The sequence below is a fragment of the Salvia splendens genome, chromosome 13 (genome assembly GCF_004379255.2).
Source record: "Salvia splendens isolate huo1 chromosome 13, SspV2, whole genome shotgun sequence".
NCBI classification, from domain to species: Eukaryota; Viridiplantae; Streptophyta; class Magnoliopsida; order Lamiales; family Lamiaceae; genus Salvia; species Salvia splendens.
The window spans coordinates 15,242,287-15,270,152 of record NC_056044.1 but is presented as its reverse complement, the minus strand read 5'-3'; the positions used below and the strand labels follow the sequence as shown (position 1 = coordinate 15,270,152).

The 27,866-nt window shown below is 40.5% G+C and overlaps 2 protein-coding genes across 2 annotated transcripts; one reads left to right on the top strand and one right to left on the bottom strand.

The window, feature by feature from the left end:
• Positions 1-567: 567 nt before the first annotated feature.
• Positions 568-2,357, top strand: LOC121760574 (uncharacterized mitochondrial protein AtMg00860-like). The gene is made up of 2 exons (XM_042156217.1): positions 568-676; positions 2,047-2,357. The coding sequence occupies exons 1-2, from the start codon at positions 568-570 to the stop codon at positions 2,355-2,357; spliced, it is 420 nt and encodes a 139-aa protein (XP_042012151.1).
• Positions 2,358-20,437: 18,080 nt separating this feature from the next.
• On the bottom strand, positions 20,438-22,422 carry LOC121760573. Its single transcript, XM_042156216.1, has 2 exons — positions 22,200-22,422; positions 20,438-21,264 (listed from the first exon to the last, which is right to left on the bottom strand). The coding sequence occupies exons 1-2, from the start codon at positions 22,420-22,422 to the stop codon at positions 20,438-20,440; spliced, it is 1,050 nt and encodes a 349-aa protein (XP_042012150.1).
• Between the last annotated feature and the right edge of the window lie 5,444 nt (positions 22,423-27,866).

Genomic DNA, 27,866 nt, shown 5'->3' with positions numbered 1-27,866 from the left:
TCGACCGTATTTTCGATTTTATGGAGTGCACCGATAGGGAACGTCTGGCCTGCGTAACTTATCAATTGACCGGGCCTGCCGATTTTTGGTGGGAAACCAAACGAAGGACAATGGACCCCACCCGCCGTGAGGCGTTGACATGGGACGAATTCAAGGAGGAGGTGTACAACAAATACGTGCCCATGAACTACAGACGAGCCAAGGTAGTAGAGTTCCACACCCTGAAACAGGGAAACATGACGGTGACGGAGTATGACCGTGCTCTTTGCGAGATGACCCGATATGCGCCCGAGTTGGTAGACACAGATGAGAAGATGGCTGCAAAGTTTTGTTCTGGCCTTAGAACCGAAATAAGAGTAGCAGTGGCCAGCCGCAGAGGAATTTCCTACTCCGAGATTTTGAGTTGCGCCTTAGATGTAGAAGAGGCACTGCCAAAGGATGAGAAGATAATGAATCCTACACCACCCGCACCCCACCCGAATTATCAAGACAAGAGGAAGTGGGAAGGCAACTGAGCCCCTTATGACAACAAGCGACACCATTCCACTTTCCGCCAGCCACAGAACTATGGCCGACAAGTTGTGGCACAGCAAAGAGCGAACCAACAGAGGGAACCTTACTGCAACCGGTGCTCCATGTTTCACATTGGGGAGTGCAGAGTCAGAGGCATTCGATGGTTCGCTTGTGGTGGAAATGGACACATGTCTCGAGAGTGTCCGAATAATAATAAAGGAGGAATGAGGAACGGGCAAGGACAAAGGCCACCGTAACAACCACAACCGATTCGACAAGTGGCCCCACAACAGGCAAGGAGTAGCAAGCCAATAAGGGCAAAGATAACTTGGCAGGTATGGGCAAGCTCCAGCAACTACCTATTATCGTGCTGTTTGATACGGGTGTTTCGCACTCTTTTATTTCGATGTCATGTGTGAATGCCTTAGAACTCTCCACTGCTAAACTTCATTTGGGTTTCAAGGTGTCTTTACATGTTGGAGGCTTGATTGATATTGTGCAAACTTGCTCGAACGTAGAGTTTGGTTTAGGAGAGTTAGGAGTAATAGCTCGTCTTTTGCACGTCATGCCTTTGGAGAACGTCGACATAATTTTGGGAATGGATTGGCTTGCCGAGAACCACGCGACGATCCACTGGAAGGAGAGACAAATTTCTTTTTGAGCCCCTGGCAAGGAGCCAACTATCTTGTATGGGATTTCCTTGAACCGACGAACCTCTATAATCTCCGCATTGCAAGCAACCACGATGATCAGAAAAGGGTGTCCGGCGTATCTTGTGCACATAAATGGAGAGGAGAATAAGGACTTGAAGGTGTAAGACGTGGCCGTAGTACGAGACTTTCCCGACGTGTTCCCTGAAACTTTGCCTGGACCGCCGCCTGACAGGCAAGTGGAGTTTACCATCGACTTAGAACCTGGATCTGCGCCAGTATCGAAAGCACCAAACCGAATGGCCCCTAAGGAGTTGGCAGAAGTGAAGATTCAGTTGCAAGAACTACTACATTTGGGCTTCATTCGACCTAGTGTGTCATCGTGGGGAGCGCCTGTTTTATTCGTGAAGAAGAAGGATGGGCGATGAGGATGTGCATTGACTATCGTGAGCTCAACAAGTTGACCTTGAAGAATAAGTACCCTCTGCTAAGGATTGATGATTTATTTGACCAACTTCGAGGAGCTGGCGTGTTTTCGAAAATGGACTTGAGGTCGGGATATCATCAACTAAAGGTCCGACGAGAGGATGTGCCGAAGACTGCTTTTCGCACTCATTATGGCCATTATGAGTTTGTCGTGATGCTTTTGGACTGACTAACGCCCCGGCAGTTTTCATGGACTTGATGAACCGAGTTTTCCACGAGTATCTTGACAAATTTGTGCTAGTTTTCATCGATGATGTGTTGGTATACTCGAAGAACGAGGAGGAGCATGGATGGCACCTGCGAACCGTGTTGGAAACATTGCGGAAGGAGAAGCTTTATGCCAAGTTTAGTAAGTGTGAATTTTGGTTGACTAAAGTGAACTTTCTTGGTCATATAGTGACGCCTGATGGAATTCAAGTGGACCCAGCAAAGGCCCAGGCTGTGCAAAATTGGAAATCGCCGAAAATGTTGAGTGAAATTCGCAGTTTCTTGGAATTGGCGGGATACTACCGACGTTTCATCGAGCGATTCTCTAAAATTGCAAGACTGATGACGCAATTGTTGAAGAAGGGAATCAAAGTAGTTTGGACGCCGGAATGCGAGGTGAGTTTCCAACAGTTGAAAGAGAAATTGACTACAGCACCTGTCCTAGCGGTGCCGGAAACCGACAAGGACTTCGCTGTCTACACTGACGCGTTGAAAGTATGACTTGAATGGGTGTTGATGCAAGTTGGGAAGGTGATAGCGTATGCTTCCCAGCAATTGAGACCAAATAAACTAAACTTTCCGACTCATGACTTGGAACTAGCAGCAGTAGTGCACGCACTAAAGATTTGGAGACATCATCTCTATGGAGTGAGATGTGAGATTTAAACGGATCACAAGAGTCTCAAGTACTTCTTCGAGCAGAAGGAGCTGAACATGCGACAACGACGTTGGCTAGAGATCATGAAGGATTATGACTGCGGTATTCACTACCATTCGGGCAAGGCGAACGTGGTAGCCGATGCTTTGAGTAGGAAGAAACAACCACAACTGGCTTCTCTCCTAACTCAAGAGGAAACGTTGATCCGTGAGTTCGATAGGATGCATTTGGAAATAGTGAAAGCGCCCGAGACAGTACGAGAAAGAATAGCAACGCTAGTAATTGAGCTAGACTTAAGAACCAAGATCATAGAAGCTCAACGACGTGATGAGAAGTTGGAAGAGACATGTGCGAAGGTGAGAACCGAGAAACAAGACCACTTTCGTGAGGAGGCGGACAATGCTTTGATGTTCGATGGACGTTTGTGTGTGCCAAATGATGAGGTGCTGAAAGATGAGATTTTGAGTGAAGCACACGGCACGCCTTACACTGCTCACCTTGGAAGCACGAAGATGTATCGAGACTTGAAGCAACATTTTTGGTGGAATGGAATAAAAGGTGTGTAGAATCGTTTGTGGGACGATGTCTAGCATGTCAACAAGTGAAGGCCTTACACCAACGACCGTATGGGAAATTGCAACCGCTCGAAATTCCTGAATGGAAGTGGGAGCATTTAGCCATGGACTTCGTGACGGGATTACCAAAGTCACAAAAGGGGAATACTGCGATTTGGGTGATCATCGATCGACTCACTAAAAAGCATGCACTTCTTACCGATTAGGATTACCTATGGTTCGGACAAGTTAGCTAAGCTCTACGTGAGTGAGATTGTACGTTTGCATGGAGTGCCAAAGACCATTGTATCTGATCGTGATACGAAGTTCACGTCGAAATTTTGGATGAGTTTGCAATAGGAGCTAGGCATGAAATTGAACTTTAGCACTGCTTATCACCCGCAATCTGACGGACAATTGGAAAGGACGATTCAAACACTTGAAGATATGCTGCGAGCCGTTGTCCTAGACCGAGGAGAAAGTTGGGAAACTGTTCTGCCATTGGTTGAATTCGTCTACAACAATAGCTATCAAGCGACGATCGATATGGCGCCGTATGAAGCCCTGTATGGTAGGAAATGTCGATCCCCACTCTATTGAGATGAGGTTGGTGAAAGAAGGTAGTTAGTACCCGACGCTATCAAGGAGATGACCGAAATTGTGCATCAAATCCGTGCAAGGATCAAAGAAGCTCAAGATAGGCAGAAGTCGTATGCTGACGTGCGCCGAACGGAAATCAAATTCGATGTTGGTGACAAAATCTTCTTGAAAGTATCCCCGACAAGAGGAGTTGTGAGGTTTGGAGTGAAGGGCAAATTGAAACCGCGTTTTGTAGGGTCGTACGAGATTATTGATGAAGTAGGTCCTGTAGTGTATCGCCTGGCGTTACCTCCTAGTTTTGGGAATGTGCACAACGTGTTCCATGTGTCGCAGTCGAGCAAGTACGTGTTTGATCCCAAGCATGTGATTCATCAAGAAGAGGTTGTCCTGACCCCCGATATGAGCTACGAGGAGAGGCCCGAAGCAATCCTAGATCGAAAGGTGCAAGAGTTGAGAAACAAGTCAATAGGATCCGTGAAGGTGTTGTGAAAACACCATGGTCCCGAAGAAGCCACGTGGGAGTTAGAAGATAGGATGAAATAAAAGTACCCCGAATTGTTTTTGTGAGACGACCAAATTTCGGGACGAAATTTCTGTTAAGAGGGGAAGGATGTAGTACCCCGAAAAATTTGCGACTTTTGTTTTTATTAATGTGGATGTTGAATGGGAATTTCTTTTATGGAAATTGATTTTTTATGTGATTGAGTTAATTATGTGGAATTAGTTGTTGTGAGTTATGTGGAATAATACGAATTATGTTCCAATGTGTGAATTAAATTAAATGGGATCATGCATATTTTTCTAGCCATTTTATTTGATATTTTTTGGCCCTCCTAATTATTTGAAATAATATTTTCTTTCATGGATTTAACTAATTGTATTGGGATAATTATCCAAATTAAATCCAAACCAAATTATCCCTATGTTATTCTACATAATTTCCAACCCCTTGCCCATTTCTTGGTTTTTTCAAAATCTCCTATTAATTAGGAGGATAAATTATTTTGTAGATTTAATTGGTACCTACCTTGAAGTAAAAATCCAATTAAATCTCTTCATATCCTATTTTAATTAGGATTGGACTCTTTCCTTCTTTAAGACCTCATAAATTTTCCCCCTTTGCCTTTCAATTACCTTGTGGGATTAATTTGATTGTTACCTATTTTATGGGGGTCTTTTCCACAAGAAATTACCAAATTTAAATCTTATTCCTATTTAATTTGGGGATTTAAATATTTCCTTTGACTACTCCCTATTTTACACACCCTCCCCTCATTTCCTACTTGGAGAATTCTTGAATTATTTTATTACCTTATTTATGGGATGCTCAATATCTTTTTACCCATTTTTGTGAGTATATTTCTCTCCAAGTAATACCATAATTTTTGAAAAATTCCCCCCACACTACACGCCTATTTCTTTTAATTGTGGAGCTTATTCATTGATCTCTATTTTATTCTTCCACAATTTTAATTGTTTAATTAAGTGTGGGAATAATTATTGAATATAAATTAAGAAAACCCTAACCCTAATCTTCACTCCACACGCCTCCCTCTCTTCCTCTCCTCTCCCACACGTTTTTCTCTCCCCCCCCCTCCCCTCTCTCTCAAGTGCTCCAAATCAATCCTTCATTGTTGCTTCGATTTTGAGTTGGAAACTCAAGATCCGTTGAGGAATCACACCAATTGTCTTTTCTACTGATTGTTTTCAAGAGAAAGGTATAATTTTTTATCCACCTTTCCCCTCCTTATCATTGAATCCATGATTCTTGAACCCCTCATGCATATAGTGAGTAGAGAATCATAATCGTTGTGAATGTTATGTGCGAATAGGAAAGCATGGTTGTAATCTCATTTTTTAAGCATGACTATGTGTTGGAAGCATGAATATGTATGTGTGAATGTATGATAGACAAACTAGGGCTGTGAATGTTGAGCATAAAAACTGTTGTGTTCGGACAGTAGGTTCCGACGAGTTTTTGAACAATCCAACGATCTTATTTCGACATGATTTTTTACTTGGATGAAGTTTCGGATGTCTTCTGTATTGTGTCAAAATTTCAGCTTCAATTGATGACGGACAAATTTATAACGAATTTTTCAATTTAACTGCGCAGTCCTGCAGAAATTATGTTTCGTCCAGTGAGTTTCATTTTTTATTTTGACCGATCAAAAGATATGATTATGGTGTGGAATTTTAACTGGACAAACCTTTGTGTGTCTACTGTGTGGTGACCAAATTTTAGCTTCATATGAGATCAGATGGAATTTTAATGATTTTTACAAAAATACTTTGTTGACAAGCTTTGAATGCATTACATGATACATGTGTGAATAAGGAACGCATCCTATGATATGGTTATGTGTTGCACGTTGATGTATGCTAGAGTGTTCGTTTCGTTTATGTTGGTGAACGTTTGGGATGGGCAATATAAGAAAACGATGAGGGCAACATAAGAAAACGATGAAAGGAACGATAGGGCATGCATGATAAATGTGTTGATGGAAAAACTGATTGTGTTATGGTGTTAACAAGGGTTGTTGTGTGTACGTGGGTACAAAGAGCAAGGGTTGCATTAAAGTTGTGAATTGTGTTGTATAAGCAAGCGAGGTGGGCTTTCTTTTACTAGAACTCTTTTACGTTTCAAAAGTATGATGATGGTGTAATAAGGGTGGTTTAAATTGTTATGTCATGCCATGTTTGTATTGATGATGAGATTGTTGCCTAATGCCTAGTTCATTTGAGCTTGCTCCGTTAGGCTATAGGGCTGTGTTAAACGAATTCGGGTCTGAGTAGGGCAGCAAACCCTATCAGGCTGTGTACACTGGCGGGATCGTGAGTCGTCCTTGCTTGTCGGCCGGTCTCGTGGGCGAATAGTGTGGCCACAGTTTCGTCGCACTATGGTACGAGGATGTGAATGATTGATTGTTGAGAAAGTGGGGAGATTGTTTTGTCTGGCCAGACTATGAAACTGTTTTTGTTATACTCGATGATATTTCTCTTCTAAATGTAAAACTCGAGTTCACTGTGGTATGGATGACATAACTTTTATCAAATGTTTTCGGCATGAGCCCATTGAGTATATTAAGTACTCAGCCCTGCATATGTTTTCCCTATGTGCAGGTTGAGCGATGGTGTTGCGGCGGATGTTGAGTCGAGCCTTAAGATTTCCCAGATGCGTCGTGTCTTCATACATGGGCGTCATCCTATGACTCTCTCTAGATACTTGATTTCTGCTGCCTTTTTTGAAATTTCTTTCTTTCTAAAAGTCTTCCATTTTTTTCCATACTATGTTATAACATTAATTATCTTGAGACATTAATTCGCTGCTTAACCGTGCAATACATTAAAATATTTTCTCTTGAAGTTTAGTTGAGCTTTGTGTTAAATGACTTGTTTTATTGTTCCCCCTTTTCTTCCCCGCTTCTTAGTCCCTCCCCTAGTCGCGATTTCTCCGTCTTTACTATCCTTAGTCAGGGCGGCCGTGACACTCACTCCAGCCCATAATGGTCGACCCATTGTTCGAAGTTGAACTTAGGCGGCCTCTCTTTCCAATACCCGATGGCTTTAGTTTGGTTGCTGCCACCTTGGAGTTGTGTGCACACGTAAGGAGGGTCTTTGCAAACTTGATTCGGAACATCTCCAAGCTCTTTGTCCCTCTGGCGTTCAATCCGCACTCACATTCCTTCTCTCTTTCTCCAAAGTACGTCTCCATATGCCGCATGACGTAGACCACCGTCTCCATGGTGCAGAAGTTGTTCCTCGAGGGCATTGTCACCACATGGGTACTACATTTTCGGACCTGCCCTGCCATTTTGGGAACCTTGCACTTCGTAAGTGCATCTGCCATGAATTTTTTCTACATCAAATAGGAAAAGTGTGTAAGAACTCGATATAATGTACATTTTGTTTACTATAATGCAACGTAACTAAGTAAACACATTACGTACCAGAAGAGAGGGTGTGTTGCCATACTTTGCACTGAACGAGCCGTGGGGTTCAGCCAAACTGTGGTCGATGATGTTCATTTTGCCATCTGGCAGATCGAAACACACTACGTACTGATGGCTCGCACTCCAAATTGGGAAAAAGAACTGCACAATGAAAGGTACATTACATGACACATTATTGTTTACATTATTAATGAATCTCATTGACACTATTATAATATCGCTCACCATATCATATTTCTCCCATTGGAAGCTTCCCGTTCCAAGCGCTTCCTCGAAAAGTATAGTCCAGAATGAATCAAACTGCCTTTGTTATGTCCATTCAGGAGGAGTGTCGACAACGGTGTGTTTCTGCAGTTTATTTGAAAACTAGTTCATTATTTGTACCTATAATAGTAATTTGTAAATCAGAGTATAACATTGTTCACTCACACATGGATTTGTAGAGAAGAAGAGCCTGGAAACTGTCTCCGGTGCCTTGAGCTTTTCCATGTTGTTCAGGTACAAGCTCCAGGTATCTATGATAGCGAGGCTGTCACGCCCGCATTTTCTAAGGATAGAAAACACGGTTGATCGCGACTAGGGGAGGGTTAAAGAAGCGGGGAAGAAAGGGGAAATCAACACAACTCAACCATAGCCCGAAACAAATCCAAGCCCCTTGGCCTAGCGGTAAAGGGTGCTGGATACCGCGTCCATCCTGGAGGTCTCGAGTTCGAACCCTGGGTGGCGTAATTTGTCTTTCCTCCTTGTTATAGGAGTTGATTTGTAATTTCCTCATTCATATATATGATATAAATATATGAAGTTAATTTTTTTTTTAAAAAAAAAAAAAAAACCATAGCCCGAAACAAATGGGAATAGCTCGAATAAAATCAGAGTATCTCAACAATCAACAACTCAAAAGAAACAATATTTAGCGATACAAGAACTCAAAAGAAAGACAACTACTTAGCGGAAGCATTTCGAGAGAAGGAATATGCCACGTGTGAAGACATGACACATTCTAAACACTTAATTTCTTCAACGGTCTTGCTCAACACCCACCGCACCCGTCACGCTCAACCTGCAATTTTTAAAAGAAAAGCAGGGCTGAGTACTTGATGCACTCAGTGGACTCATGCCGAAAATATTTTATAAAAAGTATTTATCATGCCACCATTGAGTGACCTTGGGGTTTTAACTTTAGAAATCGCCCAAGACACTAAAATCATTTCCATCGTAAAACTCGTGACTGCAGTCATTTTCCCATAGATGTCTACCATATCTGATCCATTGATGACAAGGAATGTGGCCACATCCCAAGTCACTAGACCGGCCGACCCAAAAGACGGCTCACGATCTCCATAGGTGTACACTAGCCTGAATAGGGACTCACTCCCTAGACAGACCCGAATTCGATTATCCATTGATGGCAAAAGCCACATCAGATAGGTTCCATAGAATAAAACAAAACACGGCATGACAAATATTCATATCATTTACCCAGAAAAAAGAATCGTATAAAAAGGAGTTCGTTTGGTCGGTCAAACATGCGTCGGAACCTACTGTCCGAATACTACAGATTTCATGCTCCAAAATTCGAGTTATCCTAAATGAATGCAAGGAAATCAAGGCTGGGAATTGATCGGTTATTACCTTCTTAGGCGGCAGAAAACTCTCTTCTCCAACTCGGTTCTTTCTCTAAATTTTAGTTCCTGGTTTTTCTTGGTATTGAATTTATGTGTAGAAAGATCGTGGGATTGATTGGATATATATAGGCAAAACTGATAGATATTGATGGATTTGGTGGTTGGAGAGATTTTAGGGAGTATAGATATGGGGAAATCGTTTGGTGATATGGTTTAGAGAAATATATTTGACCAAGTCAACTAGGAAAAGATTTAATTAGATTTATTTGATTTTTTTTTCTTTTTTTTTACGGGTGTTACAATCTACCCATCTTAACAAAAATTTCGTCCCGAAATTTACTTACGTCCTTCGAATACAGAATTTCTCCATCATCTTGTCTTCCAAGCAGCTTCCTCATGTCGCTTAATTAACATTGTAGTTGAAAGTCACATCGCTGCCACTTTTAATAAATTACGCGAGATTAGACTATATTAAATTAAATTGCGCACTTCGCATCATCCCTCCTTGTCTTGCACCCTCTTTTGCATTTGAACTTCATTTCGTCTTCGCTATCTTCCACTTCTTGAAATCTTCTTCGTCTTCTTTTTGTTATTGTCATTCATGGAAAACGTAGGAAATAGTAAAATAGTTCACACATCAAGCTTGCTCGAAGGTTTCACGTAATTCCAAGAAAAAGTTTCATGGTCCACCGGCATCCATTCGCACTCTCGATCTCCTTGCCTTGTTGTGCCTTGGCAAATTAGGGGTTCTCCCCAAACTTTCAGATTTTCGTTCATTTTTGTCACTCGGGAAAGTGATAGATTATCTCAACTTAAACTACGGTTCGCGTGTATTCAATCTAGCCTACAACATAAGCACTCTATGTTCGCAACACATTTCACCACCTCATAGATCAACAAATATCACATTTAAAGCCATTCGTACTTCAAATAACAAGTATAATACACAACATTTTCACATCACATAGCAAAACACTTTCGAACTTCACATTTATATTCAAAACTTTTGAAACAAAATTTTCTTTACACTTCCACACTTTCCTCAAAAATTTCCACTATCTCACATTTAAAGTAAAAGTTTTGACTCAAAACTAAAACGTAATTTCGCATCAACTTTCATCCTTCGTATAAAACACTCCATAGAACAACACATCATACTTTGCACCTCATAACGTAAATATCATCGCACTTCCATAGCTCAAGTTTCCAAACGAAAAAGTTAAAAACTATTTTTCTCGAAACTCAAATTTTTTTGAACAATTCATAAACACAACATTTTCCATTGATCAAATCTTTTCATAACAGATAAGTCACCCCATTGCATAACATATCGCGATACACATACGCACATATATTTTTATATAACCATAGCTCATCTATCCCATTGTAAAACATATTTTGTTTTAATAACCATAGCTCTTCTATCCCATTGTAAAACATACTCTTATTTTTCATAACCATAGCTTCTGAAAACTTTCTCATAAATATTTTTCATAAAATAAATTACCTCTTTCTTGATTGAGCGTGGCGAAGCGGGATGTTGAGCCTTCAATGCATAATTATTATTATCATTATTATTATTATCACTATTATTTTAGTTTAGCGAAACAAGTCTAGACTAAGACTGAAAAAGACTCTCGGGTCCACAGCGGAAAGAAAAATTGCTCTGATACCACTTTGTCACGCCCGCATTTTCTAAGGATAGAAAACACGGTTGATCGCGACTAGGGGAGGGTTAAAGAAGCGGGGAAGAAAGGGGAAATCAACACAACTCAACCATAGCCCGAAACAAATGGGAATAGCTCGAATAAAATCAGAGTATCTCAACAATCAACAACTCAAAAGAAACAATATTTAGCGATACAAGAACTCAAAAGAAAGACAACTACTTAGCGGAAGCATTTCGAGAGAAGGAATATACCACGTGTGAAGACATGACACATTCTAAACACTTAATTTCTTCAACGGTCTTGCTCAACACCCACCGCACCCGTCACGCTCAACCTGCAATTTTTAAAAGAAAAGCAGGGCTGAGTACTTGATGCACTCAGTGGACTCATGCCGAAAACATTTTATAAAAAGTATTTATCATGCCACCATTGAGTGACCTTGGGGTTTTAACTTTAGAAATCGCCCAAGACACTAAAATCATTTCCATCGTAAAACTCGTGACTGCAGTCATTTTCCCATAGATGTCTACCATATCTGATCCATTGATGACAAGGAATGTGGCCACATCCCAAGTCACTAGACCGGCCGACCCAAAAGACGGCTCACGATCTCCATAGGTGTACACTAGCCTGAATAGGGACTCACTCCCTAGACAGACCCGAATTCGATTATCCATTGATGGCAAAAGCCACATCAGATAGGTTCCATAGAATAAAACAAAACACGGCATGACAAATATTCATATCATTTTCACATAAAAAAGTATACTTAGGGCATTGCCCTTATTTAAATAAAAAGAAAGCCCACCTCACTTACTTATACCACACAATCACGACTTTACGCAACCTTTTACTCTTGGTACCCTCGTACGTGCAACAACCCTTGTCAATATCACCACACAATCAGGTTTTCCATTATTACAATTATCATGCATGTCCTATCGTTCCTTTCATCGTTTTCTTAGATTGTCCATTCCCGAACGTTCATCAACATAAGGAAAAACATGCCATAATACTTCTCAACGTGTTACACATAATCATGCCATAGGATACCTTCTTAAATCATACATGCATCATATAATTCATTAAAACTTAGCAACAAGTGATATTTTCACCTAACAACAAAACTGGCAGAATTGCGCGGTTGGTTTGTAAAAATCATTTAAAATTCATCTGGTCTCCGTTGGGGCTGAAACTTTTCCACAATACAGTAGACACATAAAATATATTTCAATTAAAATTTCACATCAAAATAATCTTTTTAGGTCGGTCAAATCGAAACCGTAACTCCCTGGTCGAGAAAAACAATTTCTGGCAGAACTGCGCAGTCAACTTCAAAAATTCACCAAAACTACATCTTTCGTCCAAATAGGTTGAAATTCACACACCACACAGAAGACACCTTAAGGTTTACCCAGAAAAAAGAATCGTATAAAAAGGAGTTCGTTTGGTCGGTCAAACATGCGTCGGAACCTACTGTCCGAATACTACAGATTTCATGCTCCAAAATTCGAGTTATCCTAAATGAATGCAAGGAAATCAAGGCTGGGAATTGATCGGTGATTACCTTCTTAGGCGGCAGAAAACTCTCTTCTCCAACTCGGTTCTTTCTCTAAATTTTAGTTCCTGGTTTTTCTTGGTATTGAATTTATGTGTAGAAAGATCGTGGGATTGATTGGATATATATAGGCAAAACTGATAGATATTGATGGATTTGGTGGTTGGAGAGATTTTAGGGAGTATAGATATGGGGAAATCGTTTGGTGATATGGTTTAGAGAAATATATTTGACCAAGTCAACTAGGAAAAGATTTAATTAGATTTATTTGATTTTTTTTCTTTTTTTTTACGGGTGTTACAGAGGCTCACAGCCTTGAACGGCGCTAAGGTCTAGAACTCACTCTGCACAGTTTGTTTGAAGCTGTCTTGGTAGACAATGGAATCCCTGCATTGCATTAAACAGTTAAACAAAACTAACCGATGTGCCAACAATAACACAAGCAAAATTAAAACACTTACTTATTTTTTTCGGCTGTGCTAAGGACCCAGTAATAGAGCTCCTTGTCAACGTTGTTGGCCTTCGCTGTTAGTCTAACAGCCCACTCGTTGAACGGAGACCTGGCAGCCAGACTTGCTTTCTTCACTCGAGATGTTGCCAGGTTTGCAGCCTCCTACACGAATGGAAGATATGGTTAACACAAGTGAGCAACATCCATACATGGTAAAACTTTAATGTTTGAATGAAATAAGCTATTCCATACCACATCTCCAGCCTCCTCCTGCTGGATCTCCTTCCCTTTCCCTTTTCCTTGCGGAGCCACAGATGGAATGGGCAACTCTTTTCCACTCCCACCCTTTCGAGCTTCATCAATCACAATGCCCTTCTCCTTAGCTGGAGTAGGTTTCTGTTTGTAAAAAACATAAGCCACATAATTCATGTAACCACCAAAATAATGTACAATTACAAGCATATAATGTAGTTTACCAAGCACCTTTGGAATGGTCGGCTGTTTCCCCTTCCCTCCCTTAGCAGCGCCCTCCTTAATGGGTTGTGGTGCTTTGTCAGCCTGAACCTATATAATGAAGCCAGGCACACATGTAATGTAATCATAATTGTAGTGGCAATAATGTAACAATAACAGTATAAAATGCAAGGAATGTTTTACATGTACATACATTGGCACTGTCCCCTACAGCTCCACCACTTTCCTCTGCCGCTGCTTTCTTCTTGGTGGCTTTCACTGTCTTGGTTTTTCTCTTTGATCCCGTACCACCTCCATCTTTCCTCACCCCAATTGCCACACCACCAGCTTCTACTCTTGACTCAGTCTCATGTACACAATTGCAGCAAAATTTAAAACATGTTAATAATGTACAAAAGTGAGAGCACCAAAGGGTTTAGTTTGTTAATGGCTACCCCAGCTTTGCTCAACACTTCCCCAACAGTCGCCATGTCTGATGTTGTACCAGTTGCACCGACTGAAGTATGCACTTCAGATGGGACTTCAAATCCGGCAACTCCAGTATCATTTGATATGATATCAGGGATATCATCACCTCTTGGCTCGTGCATGGCCATGTCTCATTGATGATATTCAACTCCCGGGTGATCAACAACTAGGGCATCATGTGATCTGTCAACAACTGGGGGATCAATGCCTCCACCACCACTAACCCATGCCCCATGTGTTTGTTGTGTAGCAAACAGGTCAGGACATTCGAACCCATCCAACACAAATGATGGCCTAGCGAAGCTGGTGTTAATTGTCTTCTTCTTGTCGTAGGCCGCCATCATCTTCTCCATCTCATCGATCCATTCCGGACTGTATTCCTCTTCATGATCCCTTTCCTGTGTCAGTCTTGTCACAATCTCCTTATCTTCCACCACATTATGATCTTCCACTCCCAACAACTTCTTCTCAATCTGACTCCCAACTCTAACGCAATCATCGTCAAGCAGCTCGACAGGTATTCTTTTGAAATCGTCTACCCACGTCGAAATTGTGTGGGCCATCAGCGAGCTTGAAGCGATAAACTTATCTCTGATCCGCTTCGCTCTATACCTGCTTGGAGCTACTCCTTCTCCTCTATTCACAGATTCCAGCCTCCTAGTATCCTCTTCCTGCAGAAATTTCTCCTTGTCAAGCCAGGCCTCTAACCTCCTGGTTCCAAACTGGTCACGCTCCGCGTCCTCCCATTGCCTTAGGGTCTCTATCGACCAACCCTTTATTGTCAGCCATGCACGGATGACTCGCCTCTGGATGTGAACCACGCAGTCCACATAAGCACACTGAAAAGAATAACCACACAATTTAACTGGTCAATAATGTAAATTAATATATACATAATGCATGGTTAATAGAGGTATAATGCAATAGATTAACCACAGTAATGAATAATGCTACCAAAACTTAACAGATGCTGCAACGAAACATATCAACAATGTAGCCAAAGGAATTACATTTTCAATGCAAATCAGTAATGTGCAATCAAATCCATGTAATGCAATTATTACAGTTGTAGTAACATTGGCATAACTATATAACTTCAACAAATAAGGTTCAATAATGTAACCATCTATATGTATAATGCATTTCTAAGTTACAGACACATCATTGCATTTCGGAATGTATGTATAACTGCATATAATGCATGTATTATTTCACTTACCACCAGGAAGTGGATAAGCCCGGTGAAAGACACACTTTGGCCGTTTGCCCAACTGGGATAAGTGGCCTCAAGCACGGATAGGACGTAACCGCACCAATTCAGGTTCCTAATCTCATCGACATCGTCGATGAAATGCAGAATCTTTGCCTTGCAGTTGTCGTCGGCCGGAGTCTCTATAACTGCATTTTTGAGGAGGAACATGAATTGTTTCTTAAACTCTTCCCCTCCATCCACGTCCTGCATCATCATCTGAGCAATGTCCTTTGGGGTCATTTTAAAACGTCCCTTTTGACACCGTTCAGCAACAAGGTCATTGAACGCAAAGTTGCTCTGTTTGTCCACTGGTCTTGATATGGGTGTCGGACCTCTAGGAAAGCCCAACGTCAGATGGACCTCTTCCTCATCGAGGGTTAGGATCTCCCCCCCCCTCCCCCCCGATAATTGTATCTGGCACCGTGCTAGATTAACAGTGTTTAGAACCCAGTAGGCCAGGTACCCGGGAATCTGCTTGATGTTGAAATTCAGTATAAAACGGAAGCCAAGCTCTCTGACGGCTTCCTTCTGCCGTGGTGTTAGAGTTTTTAAACAGTGTTGAAACTCTGATGGGGTTCGTCGACAGTATAGATGGTCGACCTTCCTCCCCCTCGGTTTCCTATCCTCAGGCTCTTCCTGAGCTGTACTTGTCCCGGCCTCCGCCAATCTCTCCCTGAATCTCTGGGCAAGCGCAACAGGAATTACATCATCGACCGTTTCGTCGATGTCCATTCTAAGCTGCTTCGCTGCTGTCCAACATACAATATCAGAACATGATTAAAATGGAAGTTATCAATATTGTGTCGCATTTTCATTATATAATGCACCATTCACCCATGTACACAAGCAGTCAATTAATGCATAATACTGGGTAAATAATGTATAATACTTGATAAATAGTGTACAAAAGCAATCAAATAATACACAAAGGAATATGACTTTTACCCATTCACCTAGGTGCACAACAGTCAAATAATGCATAATATTTGATATACGTAATGTATACTACTAGTTTAGTAATGTACTGATTCAATCAAATAATGCACAAAGGAATATGACTTTCACCCATTCACCTATGAGCATAGCAGTCAAATAATGCATAATATTTGATACATAATGTATACTACTAGTTTAATAATGTATAGATTCAATCAAATAATGCACAAACAGTCACATAATGCATTATACTTGATAAATAATGTATAATTCTTTATAAATAGTGTACAAAAATAATCAAATAATGCACAAAAGAATATGACTTTCACCCATTCACCTATGTACACAAGCGTCACATAATGCCTAATACTTGATAAATAATGTAAACTACTAGCTACATAATATTCAGATTCAATCAAAAAATGCACAGACGAATATTGCATTCATCCAGTCACCCACGTCCCTCACAAAAGCAGTCTAATAATGCCTAATAATTGATAAATAATGTATACTACTAGATAAACAATGTACAGATTCACTCAAATAATGCGCACAGGAATATTGCATTCACCCAATCACCCATGTACAAAAACAGTCAAATAATGCCTAATATATGATGAATAATGTATACTACTAGATCAATAATGTACATATTCAATCAAATAATGTGCAGTGTAATATTGGATTCACCCATCCATCCATTTACAAAAACTGTCGACGAATGCACAAAGGAAGACTACTTGATGTACAACTACTCCAAGAATTGTAAATGCACATGAAGTAGATTGCTTTCCTGCAGCCTGGGTTCATTGATATCTTGACGGTCATATTATATATGTGAGACGAACCACAAATCAAAACCCGATAACATATCATCTACATAATCGCCCAATACACAATTGTAAACTAGTAAATAATTAGACATTCAATAATTGACAGAACCCTAACAAAAATGAAAACGCCTTTATGATTACAGAAAACCGTGACCAAGGTCTCGTCTGAAAACAGTGACTGTTTTGAGGAAAAATTAGTGAATCGACGAGTAGGTGGTGCGGTAGGCGTTGAATATCAGTGATTAACGGTGGGTATTACCAAAAAATTAACCTTTTTTCAACCATACCTTTTCGTCGGCTTCAACTATATGGTCGCGCACGGTTGAAGTGATGTTAGGACAGTGAAACGGACGATAATCGACAAATTTCTGTAGAGCTCCGGTTGCTTCCAGTGGCAGCTAGGGTTCTGCGAGTGGGGGGAATTTGGGGAGATGATTTGGAGTGATGGACTGAGGGTGAGACGTTTGGAGTGAGAGAAAGAGTGAGTAGATGGAAGGTCGTAGCAAAATCCTGCTTAATTTCCGCTCCTTCCGTTTTGAGCGGTTTTTGATTTGTTGTTTTACTCTTTTACCCATATAATGCACAAATAGGCTTAATAATGCAACACGGGACTAATTATCAAACTTTCATCCGGACCACCCATCCATCTAATCTAACGGTTGTAAGTAAGAAGGAACTTAAATCTAAGGGAGCAATAGGAGATTAATGCTCCCATATATATATATATATATATATATATATATATATATATATATATCTTGATACCAAAATCAGGTTAGGTCGCCCAGCAGAAGCTTCGAATCCCCTTCCTCTGCATCTTTCACAACGGCACCGACGTCTCCAACGGCCGCCCCGTCTACACCGTGGTCTCTGGCACATCACCGCCGAGGTCTAATGTGAATCTAATGCGAAGGAGCTTGACCCGGCGGAGTTGAGAAAGATGCTCATCCAGAGCAAGAACAATGCTAAATGAACCCATGGAGACGGCGCGGTCTCGTTCGGCCCGGCCTGGCCCGATATGAACACGAAGAATGCATTAGCGAGTAGAATTTTGATTTAATTTTATCAGAAATTGCCTGCTCATATTGTTCGTCATTCCTACTATTATTATTACTGTGTTCAAATGGATCTGTATTTTCGTTGCTACGTTATTATTATTAAAATATAGTACTAGTATTAAAATTCAATATTTTGATCAATTTTACTTTTCATGTTCTAGAAGTTTCCGTATTAAAGTGAGTTACTTTGCCTTTGGTTTTCAATTGTTTTTCATGTGAAACATTTAGGTTTAAATGAGTTACTTTGCCTTCGGTATGGAGTTGATTATGATTTTCAATTTTATTGAAAAAGTGATGTGTTTTGTAAACAAGAGTGAAGTAAAATCATGTTAAGAGTGATGTGTTTTGTAAACAAGAGTGAAGTAAAATCATGCTAAGAGTGATGTGTTTTGTAAACAAGCGTGAAGTAAAATCATGTTATGAGTGATGTGTTTTGTAAACAAGAGTGAAGTAAAATCATGCTAAGAGTGATGTGTTTTGTAAACAAGAGTGAAGTAAAATCATGCTAAGAGTGATGTTTCTTGTAAACAAGAGTGATGTAAAATCATGCTAAGAGTGATTTGTTTTGTAAACAAGAGTGAAGTAAAATCATGCTAAGAGTGATGTGTTTTGTAAACAAGAGTGAAGTAAAATCATGCTAAGAGTGATGTGTTTTGTAAACAAGAGTGAAGTAAAATCATGCTAAGAGTGATGTGTTTTGTAAACAAGAGTGAAGTAAAATCATGCTAAGAGTGATGTATTTTATAAACAAGAGCGAAGTAAAATCATGCTAAAAGTGAAATTTAGGGAAATTATTTGTACAATCTGAAGCAACGAGGAATTGTGTCGAAGCGTTGTACAAAATCATTTGCAACAAAATCGAAACCTAGCAAGAGAAGAGTCCGAAGAAAAAACATTGATGCTCCAGGGAAATCCAAAGCCCTCAATGAACGATAAAGATGAAATATCTAGTAAGGGTAAATGTGAAGAATGAGAAGACCGGTAGGAAGAATCAATCTATTGGAAACAGGAATCTATATAATCTATGGATTGTTAAAACAAATTGTTGAATGATGAGAGAGAAAGTTAAGAAGAAGTGTTGAAGTCAAGTCGTAAGAACATGTGAGTCAAAAGTTGAAGTAAAAGTTTGTTCCTCACCTCCTTTGCCCGCGTAACTGATTTAAATCTAATAATGTAATTTCCAAAAATACCCTTGACCTATTTTGTATTATTAAATTAAATAATATTTGTTCCATTAAGATGTGTGGCTGAGATTTGTTCTCTAGTTATACACTTAAAATTAGTTATATCTTTATCACTAACCTATATATATATAAATATATATATTTCTGGGTTAGGTTACAGTTTTTCCGGCCCTTTTTCTTTCTAACTCTCTGTTCTACACTCTCATGTTTCATAACCTCTTTCCTATTCCCAAACGGTGAGTTGCCCTAGCCTATCCCCTTGTTCACATGACGTGGAGGCTTAGGGTTTCCAAATAAAGGATGATCTTACTTCAGGCTCAAAAGGTGTAACTAGCGGGTGCCTTTACATTGAGGCAGGTTCATCTGATTCAAAAGAATTTGGCTCAATTGGTTATTACTTATTGCCTTTAGTCCTTGCTAACCTATGTCATTTCCCCCTGAGCATCAATGGCAGCCTCTATATATTTATATTTTTAGTAGAAAGTGTTCTACTTTGGCTTCTGACTCACATTATAGAAGGCTTCATAGAGGGATTAGATTAAAGCTACTTCTATCTTTCTCACATCTTCCAAGCAGATTTTGGTTTATTAAAGATGGAAAACTCACAAATCAACATGTATCCTCTCTTCAATCACTCTTACTAAGGGAATCTTGCCTTTATTTTCTTAAATTAGTTCTTATTTAAAACACATAAAGCAAAACACTAACAGAAGACTCCTAGCTAAATAAAACGCAACTTTGACACTAACTACACCAACTGTTTCTCCCCTCCAACTTCATTACAACTTGTCCTCAAGTGACTTGATGAAGTGGCAAACAGGGTAGTTGGTGTCAAAAGTAGGAAAACAAACTTCTCACACTTAGACCAAGTAGTGGGCTAAGTATGAGATGATTAGACAGAAAAATCAAAACTGCAAAAACAAACATTGTAACACAAACTTCTCACACTTAGCCCATGCATGGTCTAAGTGTGGGAAGGATACAAAACAGACATAAACATAGTGGTAAAGAGAATGGATAAAGTTCTCACACTTAGACCAGGCACTGTGCTAAGTGGGAGAAGAAAGAAAAACATAGGCAGGAGCATGCGATCAAGCTTAGCAGGGGCATAATCAGAAACTATCTCGCGAGGAGTCGGTCACCGTTTATTACAAAGAAACTTCTCACACTTAGACCAAACAGAGGACTAAGTGTGAGAAGATCACAAAATTCATCAACCATCAAATATACACAGGCAGGAAGCAGCATGATCAAGCTTAAAAAGCTAAAACTTGAACCAAAAATAAAGTTTACCTGGTTCGGCTAGCTTAGTTCTTTTTCTGGCTCCGCGGGAGCCAAAGTGCCTGGTCCTCTTTGCTGCAGATGAGGCAAAATCTGCAGAGGGTGGTTGGCTTCCTTTTCCTCGATGTTCCCGCAAGATTAGTATTCTGCACATTCTGTTGAGGTATACTTTGTCCTACTGCTGAGACCGCTGGTGAGGGTTGGTTGGATGATTGAGTCTCCCTGTCCATCCAAGAGATGACTCTATCCACCAAGTCGACCATTTTGGTCATTTGCTCCCTTTGAGCCTTCAGTATGGCATTTTGCTCAGCATTCTCTGCTATCAGCAAGTTCACTGTGTCCTCCATTTGGTTCCTCCATTCATCAGACGCAGCTACCCCCTCCTCGTCTGTCTCTGTCAGGTCGAGAATCTCCCGAATTGGATCTTTCTGGGGTGCCTTGTTCGTCTCCTCTGCAGGAACTCGCAGTGGCTCCTCAGCTTCATGTTTCTCCTTTGATTTCTCCTCCTCCCTCGCCTCAGTTTCTCGCATCTCCTTAATTACTTCAGCGGCGATTTCTTCGTACGTCCGATCCGGTTTCTTCCTCCCCTGGTTTTCCTCTACTCCTGCTTCATTGTTTGTGCTGAATCGGAGTGAAGTCGACGATGTAGGGCTTGTCTGGGTACCTGATTGTATTGCAGCCTCGCTCGAACTTTCACTCGAGCTTTTCTCCTCTGCAGTGGTTCCAAAATTCCTTAATTTTGACATCACATCTCTGATGATGTCGGAGTACAAGTTGCCAGCAGACGTCTCCAGCGGCTGTGATGTACCCACGTTCGGAATCAGTACTGGTTGTGCAGTTGGAGGCGTTGTGCCTTCAGGTCATGGAGTTGTAGGGATCAACTGAACCTGTCGTCCGGCGGAAGGTTTCTTTGATGCACCGGAGGTGGAGGGTTTGTCCATTTTTTTTTGAAGAGATATTTTGCAGATGGTTGAGGGAGTGAGGATTAGGGTTTGATGTTTTCTTTGAGGATAGGTGGTCTAATTTCTTTGCTGAGATATGAAAGACGGGAGGAAGTACGTTTAGATATGAAAACACGGGAGGAAGGTGAAACGATCTCCGTGACATCAGCGCACAGTAATTTCTTTTTCACATTTTTAACTAAAACCATGCTTAAAAAATTCGAGGATTTATAATATTCCTTTGTTTTTTTCCTTTTTTAGCTTTCTCCCGGGTAAAAGGCAAAAGCGCACAGTAATTTTCTTTTTCACATTTTTAACTAAAACCATGTTTAAAATATAAGGTAAAATTGAAAAGTTTTGTGAAACACTAGTAGACAATCTTCGAGATTCATTTTCAATTAAATCCCTACCACGCTCGTCCAAAAATTTTGAGAATATTTTTGTTGTTTTCTAAAAATAATCTTTGGATATTTTCTTAAAATAAAACAAGAGATAAAAAAAATATTTATTCCAGGATGTAGATAAATTCTCGGGATTCACTTGAACAAGGCTGAGCAAATTTCCGAGAATTTTCCAACAAACACTTTATTTAACTGATCAAGCCGAGTATGCATAGTGGGAATTTCTCCCACTACACATACTACCGAATTATTACTTTCTTTTCTTTTCAAATGAATTGACAAAGAGAAAGTTATAAGATAGGATACTTCCTGAAACTTTGTAGCCCTTAGGATGTGGTGGATCAATTGAGTTGCAAGTTTGCACTTGCTCTTCTGAATTTGACTTGCTTCGATTTCCACCAAGATTTGAGAAATAGTACTTTCTGCCAAGTTAATCATTTTTGTACCTTTGTACTCATGAGTTAGCAGCTTCCATGTCTTTTCACAGTCATCCATCATCTGGTGCCCGTTGCATTTTTCACTGTTGACTGGATCAAATGGATCTGAGTTTCTTTCCAACTTGATCAGCTCAGGAATTGGCGAGCTATTATGGGAATGATCATCAACTGGAGATCCTGAATTAACTTTTCTCTTATCCATCCACCGATTTTTTTGGAGAATCATCGCCATCGTGACAGCCCACTTTTTCTTGTGATTCTTGTACATCCCGTGAATCTTTTTCTTTTCCTTAGGACGTAATCCATAGTTAGGGGGTTTTCTTGTCTTAAGCGGCTCCAGTCATGGTTGTAGCTGCACCCAGTAGATGAATCTTGCAGCTTTTCTTTTTGGCCTTCCCTCCCTTAACTCCGTTTCTTCCTCTTCATAGCAACACCCCTCAGACTTATCGATCACTGGAGGTGGTTTTTGTTCCGGTGCATTTTCTCCTTCCACCGCAGTTGTAGAGTCTTCCACATTCTCACCAAGCACATGCATTTTTCTTGACTGGAGACAGAATAGTGTATTGTCGACTTCCACACTATGCTTGATGGCCTAATCTTCTTTCTCCTGAGGCTCATCATTTCCGTCCTCTAAAGTTTTCTGTAGTGTTTCCTCATCAGTAGGTGTGGTAATTGACTCTTTTATGGTTGATGTCTCTTTCTCAGCTGATTCTGCCTCAACAGCTTCTGTCTCTTCCCATAGTGCCTCTGACTTGTTCTCAGCACTAGATGGTTCTCCTTCATCGGTTTCTTTTACACCTTATTCCTTTTCCCTACTCTCATTCACCTCAGACCTTGCTCTGTTCTCTTGTATCTCCTTCATCATTTCGGTCAATAGAGCGACCTGCCTGATCATGTCGCCCTTATACGTGCGTTGTATTTCCATTACTAGTTATTCATTTGACTTCGTACAACTCCTTATGTTCTGCTGAGGTACAACCAATCCTTTAATCTCCCATTCTGTAGAGTCTGCGTATTGATTCTCGTTCAACGGTGGTTCAGAACTCTGATGAGGTTGAGGTTGATATTGGTCTTGATCAGGACAAATTTGGTCTGGGTAGTAGTGAGTGTTTTGAGTTTGCCAATCCTCATTTGACCGTGTAGGAAGTAATCCCCTGCATCGGAAGGGTAGGTGTGATAAGGATGACTTGGGAATGAAGGGTAATGGCTGGAGTAGTCAGGTTGGTATGTCGGTGGGCTAAATTCATAGCTTTGGAAATCAGGATGAGGTTGGTAATGTGGATCTCCCATTTGCCAATAGGGTGTTTGGGTAGAGATCAGATAGGGCTCTGTATGGTATGGAAAAAGTGGGTACTCTTCTGCTCAGCTCCATTCTCCACAACGTGGGTATTCCTATTGGTACACCTCTACTTGACCTCTAGGGTTCCAACTCGCATTTGAACTCCAGAACTCCCATGTATTCTGGCGGTGGCTCACTTGATCAGTCTGGAAATGGGGTTGGATTGGAATGACTAGATGTTTTCTTGACTCAATCATCAACTGGAGGGTTTCCTCTAGCTTGTCAATTCGGCTCTTCAGTAGATTATCCTTGTCCTCTGTGGGAGTACTCTTCACTTCCTCTTGCAGTGTGGCCACTGATGTATCATCGTACTCCCTTTTTGCATTTAGAAGCTTTTCCAAGATAATCTTGGCCTTACTCAGCCTTAGTTTGTAGAAACTTCCTCCACTTGACAAGTTCACTAGATCCTTGCTCTTTGCATCCATTCCATCGTAGAACTTTGAGTAGACCTCCACTTCCATCAGATTGTGATTTGGGCATGTGTCCAGAAGACCTCTGTATCTGTGTCAATATTTGCTCAAGCTCTCGCCGTACTCTTGAGTAGCCTCTCTGATTTCCCTTCGGAGTGCGTTTGTTTTTGCTGCTGGAATAAATTGGTTTAGGAACTCCATTTTGAAATCTGCCCATGTCTTGATGTTGTTGGGTTCCAATCCTCTATACCAGACATCTGCTTCGCTCTTCAGAGAGAGGGGAATGATTCTCAGCTTGAGATCCTCCTCACTTGACCCCTCTGGTCTTTTCTGCACTCTGCATATTTTGTGCAAATCACGAAGGAAATCAATCGGGTTCTCCTCACTGGTTCCCAAAAAGGTCGGTAAGATGGCTAGCACTTATGGGTTCACATACACCGCTTCCTGCCCCTGAGTGACAGATATGGCAGATGTCGGCTCATTCACCGATTCGGCATAGAGTAAACCTATCTCCAGATTATATTTCTGATCATCCTCCATGGTAGGTTCGTCCTTGATTTCCTCCTTGTCTGGGGTGGCTATTGACTCAAGCGGACTCACGGAGGTGATGTCCTCACTTTTTTCACAGTTGGGTTCCGAGTCGATTGGTGTAGTGGGCGGTGATTCGTCTTGCACAGTCTGTGGCTCCACTCTCTCTTCTCCCTATATCTGCCTTCTGGACTCGGTGCCTTCGAACTGGGATAAACAAAAAATAACAAAAGGCTTATTTACAAAATTTAAACTAAAATTCTTAAATAAAACCTGAGACGCTCCGCCCATCTATGTGTTCTCTTGCTCCAGTGGCTCCCTTGGTTCACACCAGCATGGAAAATGCTTGATCCACATAGATAAGGACATTGATTCTTCACTGTTGTTTGTCCGAGTTGTCTCTCTACTGAAATAAAATAAAGAAACAAAGAAAATATTAACGATATTTACACCCAAGGTGTCTCACAACAAATGTAGGTAAACGCCATCATCCCCGGCAACGGTGCCATTGGAAAAACTACGATTTTCCCTTGTCTTCACTTTCATCATTTTCGTTTATCGTTGTGGCTTGCTCAAGTTGAAAGGATCGAACTGATCCAGCCAGCCTATACGTGCCTGCTACCTGGAAACTGCAGATGAGTGGATCCAATGAAAGCTCGGGCTGATCAACTCAACTCAGAGTCGACTTGAGTGAGATAAACTGAAGAACTAAGAAAATGAGTTCTCATAACCTTAACCCACAAATACTATTAACTAGTATAGGGAAGTAAGGATCGATCCCACAGAGATGAGGTGTTTAGCATTTGTTTGCGAGACACGGAATGGGAATGGCTGCGGCCACGCTTCTAGGGGGTGGGTTAAGTTAACTACTTGACTTGAGACATTAAAACCTACTAAACTGATCGACTCATGAAAATTTAACTAGTCTACTTGATCAACTTAACTGAACTTTCCATATTTGGACAAACAGCATAAACGTGGGACTGTCATCCCCTACAAAGTGTAAGATAAAGTAAAAACTTTTTAACAACTTCATCTTCTTCACAAAATCAACATGGAAAATAGATCAAAGAACAGATCTGAGAAGAACTATGAAAAACTAAACACCGTAACGACTCATAAAATTAAATCTACTCCTAAAATCTAAACTATGACTACGTAAACAAGAAACTACCCTATAATCATGCAGAAATAAAACAGTAGCTACTAGATCTAAACATCTTAATACAACTCATACATAAAATATCAGACCAAATCAAAACACAAAGAAACATTTCGAGCTTATACAAGTATCAGAAAACAGAAGTCGAAAGCATATCAGAAACATCATGCATGAAACAGGACATATCAACAAGGATCGAAATCAAAGCACTGAAATTACTAAATTTAAAACATCAAGAGTCGATAACATCAAAGGTAATCTGAAAACAAACAACGAAAGCAGTAAATTGTTTCATCGCTTCTTCTCGAAGTGGAATAGCAAGAACAGAAAGCTAAAAGTGCAGAAACTACCACCAAATGCCAACTAACTAAACTAAAACAAGATCTAGTGTGTGTGCGCAATGGGAATCAAGAATATGAAGTAAAAGAGCTCCGATTTTAGCCCTAAAAGAGAGCTGAATTCCTAAAGATATTCTAACTAAGAGTGTTCTTGAGACCCCCCTTTCTAACTATGGTTGGGACTCCTTTCTTCATGTGTTGGGCTTCCTTTATATAGAGAGGCGTAGGGCTCTGATCCCTAGGGTACCATCCTCTCTGAAATGTCGTTCTTGCCCTTCACATTTTGTGGTGGGGTCTCTCGCTCTATCTTCCATGTGGAACTCCTGCTGCCTCAACTTGATTTCTGACTTGATCAACTCAATGCTGTAGTTTTTGCCTTCTTTTCTTGATCCGTTCGTCCGCCCATCTGATTAGTTCTTTCTTCTAAAAATGGCGGATTTCACATACCTGGGTCAAAAACAGACGTTAGTTCATGGGTTTGAGTGTAGTTTTGCTATAGAACACATGCATTAAACGAGCCTCATCAATCGTCATCTATCTGGTCAACCATCTCTGCTGGTTCTTCTTCTTGCCTTATTGGTAACTCTGGAGTTGGTTCCTCTATGTTATCCTTCTCTTCGTCACTGCTCGTGCCTAGATTAGACAATGCTGTTGATAGGCCAGAACGGGTGGTGACGAGTATCGAACCTCGTGGAAGTATTATCGATCTCCACTGCTCAAAGTTTGAGCTTCTTCTCATAAGCTGAAAAACAAAAGAAAAGGAAAAAATATGAGCAATATATACACCAAAGCATCACACACAAATGCATAAAAGAACGTCATCTATCCCCGGGAACGACGCATTTGAAAGAGTGAGAGGTCAGTTGTTAGGTTTGTTGGTGTAATCAACTGGTCAGGAGGAGACTCCTAACCTAGTCGAGCCGTTGGTACGATGACCTAAAACCTCTTGGTATCAATAATTTCCTCAACCCACTTCTACTGGCTAGTATAGCGAATGTAAGGGTCGAATTCCACGGAGATAGATGGATGCAAGTTGGGATTTGTTAGGATTGGTATACTGAAAAGCATATTTCGAGCATGTTGCACGGATAGAATTGCTTGTATACAATAAACTCTACAATCCACTTTTAACCCAAGGCGAGAAGAAATAATTTTATCGCATTGGTGTTTGCTTATGCATTTATAAGTTGTTTCTCAAACATTTAAATGTATAAGAAGCAAATAAGTCTAATTCTTCTGCATAGTAGACTGGTCGTGAACGACGTTCACAGAAGGTGACTCAGTCGGTCCTTTGTAGAAGAGAAATAGAATTTCACAACCTAGATAGGCTTTGGCTACCTATCGTGAAAGGTTGCAGTGTCAGTCTGCATGTTTCCTTACCTTAGGAAATAAACGACACTGGTGTGGTATAGCACTGAAGGATCTAACAGTTGAGATAAGTCTTTCTTGCTATTTACTGAAAGACGAGGTCTCGGTGATTGTTATTTCTTAATCATTGTTGACATAACATTGAGCATACGATATTGATTATGCACTACTTTGATTTATCAAATGGTGCAGATTTTTCGCAATCCAAGAATCCTGGTATCTTGGGTAGTGGTGATCAATGTCTAGAGGTGCTAGTATTGTTATTGCAATGAATCGTGTGCTGGGTGAGTCCAGTTTGATAATATCCTCAAGAGGTATTCGAAAAAGGTTTTATTATTCAGAAACCCGGCCGGTTGGAATTTATTCCAGAATAATAAATAAAGATTTTGAACTAGACAACTCTTGGAAAAAGATATTAATTAATTAAAGTCAAATAGCAGACTTAAATTAATTAATGGATATTTATATCTTAAACACGGGAAATAATAAATTAAAGAGGTAAAGCCCGGATTACTCGTAATTTGGGATTGG